The sequence below is a fragment of the Haematobia irritans genome, chromosome 5 (genome assembly GCF_050003625.1).
Source record: "Haematobia irritans isolate KBUSLIRL chromosome 5, ASM5000362v1, whole genome shotgun sequence".
Classification (NCBI taxonomy): Eukaryota; Metazoa; Arthropoda; class Insecta; order Diptera; family Muscidae; genus Haematobia; species Haematobia irritans.
This window is the reverse complement of record NC_134401.1, coordinates 164,483,888-164,496,200: the sequence shown is the minus strand read 5'-3', so window position 1 is coordinate 164,496,200 and position 12,313 is coordinate 164,483,888. Positions and strand designations below refer to the sequence as shown.

The 12,313-nt window shown below is 25.9% G+C and overlaps 2 protein-coding genes across 6 annotated transcripts in view; one reads left to right on the top strand and one right to left on the bottom strand.

The window, feature by feature from the left end:
• The window catches only part of LOC142239297 (uncharacterized), a 351,852-nt gene that overhangs the window by 54,725 nt on the left and 284,814 nt on the right, over positions 1-12,313 (bottom strand). The gene's annotated exons all lie outside the window — the stretch shown is intronic.
• Positions 1,521-8,969, top strand: LOC142240700 (uncharacterized). The gene is made up of 2 exons (XM_075312403.1): positions 1,521-1,941; positions 7,442-8,969. The coding sequence occupies exons 1-2, from the start codon at positions 1,660-1,662 to the stop codon at positions 8,897-8,899; spliced, it is 1,740 nt and encodes a 579-aa protein (XP_075168518.1). The 5' UTR covers positions 1,521-1,659; the 3' UTR covers positions 8,900-8,969.

The window sequence follows — 12,313 nt, the reverse complement described above, 5'->3', positions numbered from 1 at the left end:
AAACGAAATTTTGTATGAAAATATCAAAAAAAAACTATAAAAATTTTCTATAAAAATTCTAACTAACACAATTAAATTTTCTAGAAAATTCTAACAAAATTCGATATTCTATAAAAGTTCCATCAATATGAGAATTTATATGAAAATTAATGAAAAGTAAATTTCTATTAAAATTATATCAAAATCATATTTTCTATAAAAATTTTGACAAAATAAACATTTTTGTGAAAATGTAAAAAATAACATTTCTATGAAAATGAAAAAAAAAATTCTATAAAAAATTGGACCAATTTTTTTTATGGAAATTTTATCAAAACGAAAATTTCTAGTCTGGTTAATATCGGTCCATAATTATATGTAGTATGTATTCCATTTTTGTTGTTGTTTTTTTTTAATTTTTAAATTCAGTGGTGTGTTTCAAAGCCCAGTAGTTTCTCTCTTGTTTATTGTATTAAATGTCCTGTGTAGAATATTTCATTCATTCAAACTATGTGCTCTTTAAAAACAAAAAACTCCACTTGAACCATTGAACGGAATAAAATACTTAAAATATTGTTTGTTTTCTAAGGACATTATCTCAAAAACCACATACACATTATACTCACAGTCATTGTCCTTCTATCTGACCATTCATTTTTCCAGCTTTACAGTTGAATGATGATAGCCAACAGAATTTCTAAACTCTTTGCTAGAATTCAATTTAAACTTTTCTCTCACGTGAACACATACATGTCTGATGATAGCTTGCTCTACTACTCTCCACAACTTCTTTATATGGGAATATGTGAATGTGTCCTATGATGATGGTTTTGGGAAAATTCCAAATCATGACCGTTGTTTTCTTTCTGATATGACTCCTGTTGTGTCTTTTGCTTCTTTGTTTGGTTTTTGTGTGTTGAGTAAAATTTTAAAACTTTAATTAAAACCAAATAACTTTGCTCAATGTTTTTTTAAGGATACCAGCTGCAAAATGGGAAGATTTTCTACAGATAGGCCCATTATATGGCATTTATAATAAACGTGAGCAATTTTAAAGTTTTTACCTAGGCCAGAGAGAGATTTTGTGGTGTAACCACGTTTCAGTTTTTGCAATTTTTTTAAGGAAAGAGAAATAGGCAATTTAATATTATTTCATTTTAATTGTTTAAGTTTTTGGTCTCTGTGATGGGACTGCATTGCATGAACTGCTCGGCTTTGCTAAAGTCCCCTATATTTCAATTAATACAAAATTCTAACTTTAAGGAACATTTAATACCGAAAATCCGAATTAAATAAATGGTTGATCCACTTTAATTGGAAACAGTGGATGCAGGTCCTGATAAGCGAACTCCTAACGAAGAAACGGATTTTAGCCATTCTAGGGAATAACAAACGTTCAAAAGCATTTGAACAAGTGTTTGCAGTGAGAATGAAAAAGACAACTCTGCGACTTTCAAATTATTTTCCAAATTTTATAAAATTTTTCAAGTTTTTTTTTTTAATAAATGCATTTTTTTTAGCTTTGTTTCAATTGTCAATGTCATAGACTTTTTCAAATTATTTCATTTAATTTTTAATAGTAATCAAGTTCAACAAATTTTGAAAGATAAAAAATTTGTTTTCTATCTTTTTTTTAATTCTTTGTGTCATTGTTTCGTATTTTGTGTTCTCTGTCCAACAATGAAGTGTAAAATTTGTAATTCGAATGAAATTGGCCCACAGGCCAATCCCCATGGAGCCTTCCTTTGTCCGCTAGATCATTTGCAATGTTTTGATTGTGATCGTAAAAATTACGGTAAATGTTGTCAATGTAATAAGAATACAAAATTTGAACATGACGTTCCAGAAGATACCGAAGCAGTTGACTCTTCGTCGTCGGTCTACAAGACTCACCAAGAGGATAAACAGTCTTCGCACTATAAATCAAATGATGCTTTCCAGAAAAACGAAGACCATGAAGAGGTAAAATAAAAAATACCATTAACATTATTTTTTTTTTCTATGGAAAATCCATTAAAACGATTTTTTTTTTATAAAAAATTTATCTAAATTAAATTTTCTATAAAAAAAATCACTAAATTAAATTTTATATAAAAATTATATCAAACTGAAAATTTCTATGAAAATTTTCTATAAATATTTAAACAAAAAATATATATATATTTCTTTGAAAGTTTAAAACGATTAGTAGTCTCTTTTTATGAAAATTCTAAAAAGACTGAATATTCTACAAAATGAATTTTTTTTGCAAAATTTTGATCAAAATAAACGAAAAAACGACATTTTCTATGAAAATTCTAATAAAGTGGAATTTTCTATTGAAATTCAAACAAAATAAAATTTTCTATGAGTAAATTATAAAAATTAAAAATTTCTTTGACAATTTCATAAAAAATTTAATTTAAAATTTGTATGAAAATTTCAAAATTCAGTTTGATAAAATTTTCATAGAAATTTTCAAAACAACATTTTCTATGAAAATTCCATAAAAAATATCCAAAAAGAATTTCATCGAAATAAAATTTTAATGGAAATTCCATCAAAATTATATTTTCTATTAAAATTTCATTGAAATGAAATATCTGTAAAAATTGCATCAAACTTATTTTTTTTTGGAAAATATCGGCAAAACTATTTTTTCTATAGAAACTTTAACAAAATGAAATTTTTTATGAAAACTTAGTCCAAATGAAATTGTCTATAAAAATTTCTTCAAAATGAAATTTCGTATAAAATTTTTATTTTAAGAAAATAAAATTTTCTGTGAAAATTAAAAAAAAAAAAAACGAAAATATTTTTATAAATACAAAAATAGAAGTTTTCTATGAAAATGTAAACAAAGTTATTTTTTTATTAAAATTCCATATAAACAAATTTTCCCATTTTAAATTTTTTTTGTTATGAAAATCTTTTTGTTATGAAAATTCAAAGTTCTTAGAAAATTTGAATAAAAAATTGTCCACGAAAACTGTATCGAAGTAAAAATTTCTATGAAAATTCTATCGAAATGAAATTTTTAATTTTGAAAATTTAATCGAAAATATAGTTTCTATGAAAATTCCATTAATATATTTTCTATGAAATTTTATCGAAAGTAAACTTTCTATGAAAATTAAAAAAAGATATTTCTATGAAACAATTTTCATGTTACAAAAGAAAAAAAAAATCGATAAAAATATCAATGAAAATATTTTTTATGAGAATTTGAACAAAATCATTTTTTTATGAAAACGAATGAAAATTTTACTTAAATGAATTTTTCTATGAAAATTACATTAAAATATTCTATGAATATTCTAAAAACTGGCATTGCATGGAAACTGAAATTTACTATGAAAAATATAACAAAATGATATTTTTTATGAAATATCTAACAAAAAAATTTAAAACAAAAAATTTTAACAAAATATTTCATGAAAATTTTTACAATATAATTTTTTTATGAAAATTTAAACAAATAATATTTATATGAAAATGTTAATAAAATTTTCTGTGAAAATTAAAATAAAGATATTTCTATGAAAATTTAAAAAAAAAATAATAATAAATTCTATGAAAATTCTATCGAAATGAAATTTTTAATTTTGAAAATTTAATCGAAAATATAATTTCTATGAAAATTCCATTAATATATTTTCTATGAAATTTTATCGAAATTAAACTTTCTATGAAAATTAAAAAAAAGATATTTCTATGAAACAATTTTCATGTTACAAAAAAAAAATCGATAAAAATATCAATGAAAATATTTTTTATGAGAATTTGAACAAAATCATTTTTTTATGAAAACGAATTTTTCAATGAAAATTTTACTTAAATGAATTTTTCTATGAAAATTACATTAAAATATTCTATGAATATTCTAAAAACTGGCATTGCATGGAAACTGAAATTTACTATGAAAAATATAACAAAATGATATTTTTTATGAAATATCTAACAAAAAAATTTAAAACAAAAAATTTTAACAAAATATTTCATGAAAATTTTTACAATATAATTTTTTTATGAAAATTTAAACAAATAATATTTATATGAAAATGTTAATAAAAGAAACGTTCCACAAAATTATCAAACTAAAACAATGAAATTTTCTAAAAAATTTAATCGAAAATATAATTTCTATGAAAATTTCATTAAAATAAAATTTTCTGTGAAAATTAAAATAAAGATATTTCTATGAAAATTAAAAAAAAAATAATAAATTCTATGAAAATTCTATCGAAATGAAATTTTCTTTGGAAATTTAATCGAAAATATAATTTCTACTAGCGTAACCCGGCCCGCTTCGCTGCGCCTTCCGAAGCGTATTTGGAGGAACATTTTGCGTTAACTTAGTCAACTATATCCTTCGTGCTGAAAACAAATTCGAAAAGATTTGAATTCTTTTAAACAAATCGGACTACTTGATTTTTCGTTTATAGGTATAAATACGGCGGGAGAGGGTGTACCCTTTCCTCCAAATTTTTTTTAATAATGTTCTGTATTCAAGTAGTTGGACAATCTTCTATATTTCTTGTGAATTTTAAGTGTGGATTGTCAAGGAAAGATATCCTTTTCCTCAACAAATCTGAAAATTAAGCACTATATTATCCAATAAATCGGAAAAAGCAAACGTAGTAAAAAATTTTATCACATTAACATTTGCTAAAATGTTGGAAAATGATGTACCCTATACGTTGGCTACCAATTTCATGTAAATTTAAGTTCTTTACTAAAAAGAAGTGTGGCAGAAGCCTGTGCAAAAATCATAAAATTATGTACCGAGTTCCCATTTATGGACAACCCTCTACTTTCAATTTAAGAAAAAAAAAAAAACGGACAAAAGGGCACCCTCCTCACCTTCGCACCACTCCGACCTGATATCGGACTATCACGTACCCTATATTCATTTCGCAACTACTCAATGGTCCCTATAAATTCTATCGAAGTAAATCGATAAAGTTTATTTCAATTTTCCCCTTCCCCAACCAGATATCGAAAAATCATATACCAATTTAAAAATCATGTATAAATTTAATCACCTCCTCCCACGTTCCCTGTAAATTTCAAGTAGATCGGCGATGTTTAAATTTTGCTCAATTGTTTTAAAGGGACGTCACTTTCCCCGATACAATATCGACAAACACCGTAATGAATAGCACCCCTAACCTTCCCTGAAAATACTTAAAACTTTCCTTCAAGTGTGGGGCAAGGAAGGTTGCCTCTTCGTTCATAACCTTCCCCCACTGCTTTTGTAAATTTCAAGAAAACTTAATTTTTTTTTTTGCAGTTTTAGAGGAGGACCTCCTCCCCAACCAAATATCGAAAAGTGATGTAGCGTATCTTTTGTAAACGTCCCAGAAAATGTCAAACAAATTATAAGCCTAAAGGGGCGGCCTCTCTTCCGTCCAAATATCACAAAATCAGGTATCAACTATTAATATCGTAACCTCTCCCCAGTCCTCAAGTAACTCGGTAAAGTTTAATTGTTTCTCTGTATGTACTTAAGAGAAGCGGATGTCTCCCTATGCCCTTTTATTTTTATTAAAAAAATCAGGAACCTGATATAAATTTCATAACCCGTTTTTTCCGTAAAATTTCAGTCGGGGGAGTTTAGTTTTGTTTGTACTTTCAAAAAAAAAATCGGCAAAGGGGTGGTCCCCCTCCCCGACCAAATACCGAAAAATAATATAGCGGGTTTTTGTCTAGATGCCAACCCCAACATTCAATGAAAATTTCAAGCAAATCGCATAATTTTGTTCCAAGTTTCAAAAAGTAGGGCAAAGGGGAGGTCCCCCTCCCCATCCACATATGAAATCATCAGGTACCCCATATTAATTTCATTACCTCACCACATGTTTTCTGTAAATCTCAGATAATTTAGAGAATTTTAGTTTTTTCACTGTACTTTAAAAAAATCGAACAAAGGGGAGGCCCCCCTCCGCCGCCAAATATCGAAATAAAAAGTAGCGGATCTTTGTCTAGATGCCAACCCCAATCTTCAATGAAAATTTCAAGCAAATCGGTCAACTTTGGTCTAATTTTCAAAAAGTCGGACAAAGGGAAGGTTCCTCTCCGCGACCATATGTCAAAAAATGAGGTACCCCATTTTCAGCACATGAGTGCCCCCCACGATCTTTGAAAGTTTCAAGTAAATCGGTTCAGCCGTTTTCGCGCCAACCCGGAACATACAAATAAACAAACAAACAAACAAACAAATAAACAAACATAATTTGAATTTTATATATATAGATGAAAATTCCATTAACATATTTTCTAGAAATTTTATCGAAATTAAACTTTCTATGAAAATTAAAAAAAGATATTTCTATGAAACAATTTTCATGTTACAAAAGAAAAAAATCGATAAAAATATCAATGAAAATATTTTTTATGAGAATTTGAACAAAATCATTTTTTTATGAAAACGAATTTTTCAATGAAAATTTTTCTTAAATGAATTTTTCTATGAAAATTACATTAAAATATTCTATGAATATTCTAAAAACTGGCATTGCATGGAAACTGAAATTTACTATGAAAAATATAACAAAATGATATTTTTTATGAAATATCTAACAAAAAAATTTAAAACAAAAATTTTTAACAAAATATTTCATGAAAATTTTTACAATATAATTTTTTTATGAAAATTTAAACAAATAATATTTATATGAAAATGTTAATAAAATTTTCTGTGAAAATTAAAATAAAGATATTTCTATGAAAATTAAAAAAAATAATAATAATAAATGTTCTGTGAAAATTAAAATAAAGATATTTCTATGAAAAGTAAAAAAAAAAATAATAAATGTTCTGTGAAAATTAAAATAAAGATATTTCTATGAAAATTAAAAAAAAAAATAACTGTTCTATGAAAATTCCAATGAAACTAATTTATAATTTTATGAAAATTTTAACAAACATTTTTTCTATGAACATTTTATCAGATGAAATTTTCTATGAAAATTCTATTAAAATTTAATTTTCGGTGAATATTCTAAAAAAAATTATATTTTCTATGAATGTTTTATCAAAATCAAGTTTTTTAATCAAAATGTGTCAAAATGAAATTGAGATGAAAAATTCCATTTCCATGAAAAATTTAATTTCTATGAAAATTCTATTAAAATTTCTATGAAAATTGTATGAAATTTATTTAAAAATTCTTACGAAGTGAAGCTTTCTAGCAAAATTTCGTCATAATGAAAATGTCCAAGAAATCCATCAAAATTAACGTTTCCATGAAAATTTCATTAAATTTAAATTTTCTATGAAAATTCCATCAAAATTAATTTTAATTATTTTGAAAAATTAATTTTTAGGAAAATTTTATAAAAATGAAATTATCTTTAAAAATTAACATTGAAAGCGATTTTTGTTTTTAATTTCTTCAAAATGAAAGTTTCTTTATAAATTGATGAAAGAGTTCCTCTTACAAATTGTATTTAAGGAGAAATTTTCCACATCTTTTTTCCAGAACTTTTGCCCCATGGACTCGAGTGAAAACTTAAATGTCGCCAACCCTTTACCCAGTATTCTATCTAACGTTTCCCAAAATCAATCTCAATATTTAAACCACATGAATGAAAAAGATCCAATGGAAGAAATATTTTCAAATGGCAACATAGACGTAGCTAATCAACAGGAATCGAACTTTAATGCTCCGTGGGTGATGGAACAGTGTATACAAACATTTAGACCTATAATGTGGCTCCATTATCCCAGTAACTATGGAGCCAGTTTAAATAAAGAATATCAAAGTCCTCGTAATTATGAGACGCAAGTAAATAAGGAATCGAAATTTGTTTCCACAGAATCAGAACCTAGCTTGACGACTTACCAATATCTGCAAAATAATTTTACGTTGGGAAATAAAACTCAAAACTATGTGGTAATGCCAGCGACTGGTAAAGCTTATCCCAAAGATGGAATTTTTCAATGCATGGACAAAGGTGATGGAGTTAATTTAGATAGAAAAATGCAAAAACTTCTGCAGACACTTCACGAGGATGCGCAAATGGAAAAACATGAAAAGAAATCGGAAATGGAATCTATAAAGAAATCCCACATTTTAAGAAACCATGATAAGGATAATCAAGATTTGGCTAATACTTCGAAGAGTCCTGAGGAAAGTCCAACAGAAAAAACTAATTCCGAGGCTACGGTAGAAGCATATCACGCTCATTATAGCCCTATGGGGGATTTTAAGCCATCGATTCGAACTTTGCATACTCAAAGTGAACCTAAATCGGCCGAAGAGCAACAGCCTCCGCGACAATTTTTACCCATAGATTCCAAGGATCGTTCGCCCATACCTTGTGTGGGAAAACCCTTATCTGCCTACACTTTAAATATACCAAGGGATCCCATCAAATGTCCCAGCTCTAGATGCCAACGTGAGGTATCCTTTTCGGGTTTCTGCAAACATCTGACTGTGGATCATATGAATCTAGCCTGTGAACGTATTTCTCCATATCAATGTAAGAATCTAATTCTCGATGCCCGTTTAGCTGGTGAAGAAGGAAATAATCGCTGTCATATGCTCTATTTGTTGACTAATAAAATTCAAAATTTATGCAGTGGTGAATATGAGGACTATTTGCCTGTGATGGTCATGTCATCAAGTTTGTCAATGTCAGAAATGATGGGATTGAAAAAACGCAGTTCCTCTAAGAAGAAATTTCTGATATTTTGGCTAACGTGTATAACCCACGATGAACTATCCATGTCTATAACATTGACGGTATGGCCTAGGTCTGGTCAAGTCCCAAAGTGTCATATGGTCTATTCTGGAAAACCATATTCTCTTCGTAGCTCTCAAAGGGCCTTGGATGTATGGAAGAGTGGTAATATGCTAATGCTGTCCCCGGCACAGGTGGAAGAGATTACTGGAGGTGGCAAGGATATGATTAATATGCAATTAGAAATTCATTGAAAAGGGAAAATAAATCGGCAAAATTTAAAAATTGAAAAAAAAAAAAAAAATGTGAAAGCAATTTCTTTAAATTCGGGGGGTGGAAAGGGTCGAGTTGCAATAGTAGAAAATGGTTCAATAAAAAATAAAGCATATCGATTATAGGCATTTCAAATGGGTCAAATTTCCTTTTATTTGGTTAAGACAGAGGCACACAGGGTGATTGTTATGTAATGCAACCAAATTTCGGAATTAACACAAAATTTTAAAATCAGTTTAGATTTCCCCAGCTTCCTTTGTTACGAATTATGGCCGTCAAAGCCATCACACGCTGTACGAAAGTGACTTTGCAGTAGCTTTGGTAGTAATTACTCTCAAAAATGCCCCAGTCGCAAAAGTCAAGTACCTAATGAGATGCGTCACCTTTTCCCTTGCCCAACCAAAACTACTCGTTTCACCATCAGGATAACTCTGCACCATCTTCGTCGCAGAGTTCCTCGATCTGGCCCCAACCTGATGTTCCAACAGACCAACACGACAACACCAATTGCAAAATACGAAATAGAAAATTTAACAACTATTGGGTAGTTGAATTTATTTTTTAAATATTGTTTGATTTTTGAAAAATTCTTAAAAAGTTTTTCAAAATTGTTAAAAATTTTCGAAATTAACTATTTAATTTCTTTTAAACGAAAAACAATTTAGTTTTTTTATTTTTATTTATATTTTTTAAATAATTTTTCAAATTTATTTAATTTTTTTTAAACTATTTAATTTTTTCAAAATTATCTAATTTTTTTCTAAAATTATTTAATTTTTTAAAAAATTATTTGATTTTGTCAAAAATATTTAATGTTTTAAAAATGATTTAATTTTTCCAAAATAATTTATTTCTTTTTAATTAATTAATTTTTTCAAAACTATTTATTTTTTTCAAAATTATTTAATTTTTTAATAATTATTTAATTTTTCCAAAATAATTTTTTTAATTAATTAATGTTTTCAAAACTATTTATTTTTTTCAAAATTATTTTTTTTTCAAAAATATTTCATCTTTTTCAAAATTATTTTTCAAAATTATTAAAAACTATTTAATTTTTTCAAAATTATTTATTTTTTTCTCTCAAAATTATTGAATTTTATTCAATGTAATGTAATTTTCTCAAACTATTTTTTTTTTCAAATTATTGAATATTTTTGGAATAAATTAAATGTTCAAATTATTGAATTTTTAAATTTCAAAATTATTTATTTTTTTTTTGAATTATCTAATTGTTTTAAATTTATTAATTTTTTTTTAATTATTTATTTTTTCAAAACTATCATAGGACGAATGAGCAACATTTCAACAGCCGTTGCACTGAATTTGCATCACTTCTTAAGGTGTGATTCGAATACTGAATTCGTTTTGGATGTGAATTAAAAAATTTTGTAATATTTTGCCAAAAAAAAATAAAATAATTTTTATAATTTTTTGTGATTTTTAATTCGTTCTAACGCTTGTCTGAGACGTTTGACCTCAAATGTTTCCAAAAATTCGCACTTTTTGTAGTTTGGATTCAGCATGTTTTTCGACAAAATTTTAATAATTTGAAACAAAAAAAGTTAAAATTAAAAATATGAAAAAAGCGATTTATAAAAAATTGTATTGGAAGAACTTTCTGTATAGTTAAAATAGAGAACATCTTTGGGAGGACATTTTTGGAAGTGGTGCCTTTGGGACAACTCTCAAATGTTTTTATTAGGTATGGATTTTTTTCGAAATTATAGAATTTTTCAATATACAGTGCACGGTAACGTGAACACCGCCTAACGTGAATTGCTCCGTAACGCTGGCCGATTCACAATGCCAAATACAATTTGAATTTTATAGTGATCTAGTTTGGCTTTTTCGTGAATTTTAATTAAAAAATTAAATTGCTTTATATTCCATACCCACTGATATTTTCCGATCTCTTTTTTTTAATTTTTTTCATGAAATTAAATTAAGTTTTTAATATTACTATAGTAACAAAAATAAAAGAATATCACGCTATAACGTGTAAAACTCCCGAATATGGCGATGTTTTGTTCTGACATTTGCTGAAGTTCGCTAACGTCAACATTTTCGCTAACGTGAATTCTCTTGGTTTTAATTAGTTCACGTTACCGCGAGTGCACTGTAATTTAATTTTTCCAAAATTATTTAATTTTTTCCAAATTATTTAATTTTTGAAATTTATTTATTTTGTTCAAAATTATTAATTTTTTAAAATAATTTAATGTTTTCAAAAGAATTGAATTTTTATAAAATTATTTTTTTTCAAAATTATCAATTTTTTCAAAATTATTAAATTTTTTTTGAAAATTATTGATTTTTCCAAAATTATTTAATTTAAAAAAAAATTCCAAATTTAATTTTAAATTTTTTACAAAATTATTTACTTTTTCAAAATTATCAATTTTTTTTTAAATTATTTATTTTTTCAAAATTATCAATTTTTTTCAAAACTATTGAAATTTTTAAAAATTATAAATTTTTTTTTGAAAATTATTGATTTTTCCAAAATTATTTAATTTAAAAAAAATCCAAATTTAATTTTAATTTTTTTACAAAATTATTTACTTTTTCAAAATTATTTATTTTTTCAAAATTATCAATTTTTTTCAAAATTATTGAAATTTTTAAAAATTATTGAATTTATTTTCAAACTTAGTAATTTTTGTATAATTATTATTTTTTAAATTATTAATTCTTTTCAAAATTATTATTTTTTTTTAATTATTAAGTTTTTTTTTAATTTATTTAATTTTTTCAAAATTATTAAATTTTTTTCAAAATTATTTGATTTTTTCAAAATTTTTCAATTTTTGTAAGATTATTTACATATTTAATTTTTAGTTTTTTTTTAATTATTTAATTTTTTGGTTTATTTTTAAAGTTGAAAATTTTATTTTTTATAACCTCATTTCACCCTTATACTCACATATTCATTCATATTTAAATAGACCTTCATTCCTCATGCAAATCAATTGAATATTTCCATGATTTTTATTATGTGTCTATGTCAGCATTTATGAATGTTGCAAATCATGGTTCAAGGACTATTGTTATTATTACTGTGGGAGGGAAGAGAAACGAACAATTCTTAAGTATCTATGAATGAAGTCGTCTCTCTTACAATTGAGACAAAGAGCATTGTATTGTACGCATCAAGGATATGATAAAGGTGGCCATGAAGTCAATATTTCCCTATTACCAGCAAAGCATCGAGATATTGTAGGAAACAAAAAATCATAGCACAAGTCTCCTTTCTTGGCCTGCCTGAGATTCTTCATAGATCTGTACAAAAGGTCTTCACTATTGTCTTCGAAACTCGAAGGACCCTATCAACAGTAATAATGACTCCAACCAAGTAATACTACCTAATAAACAGACACTTGAATGCAGCCAAC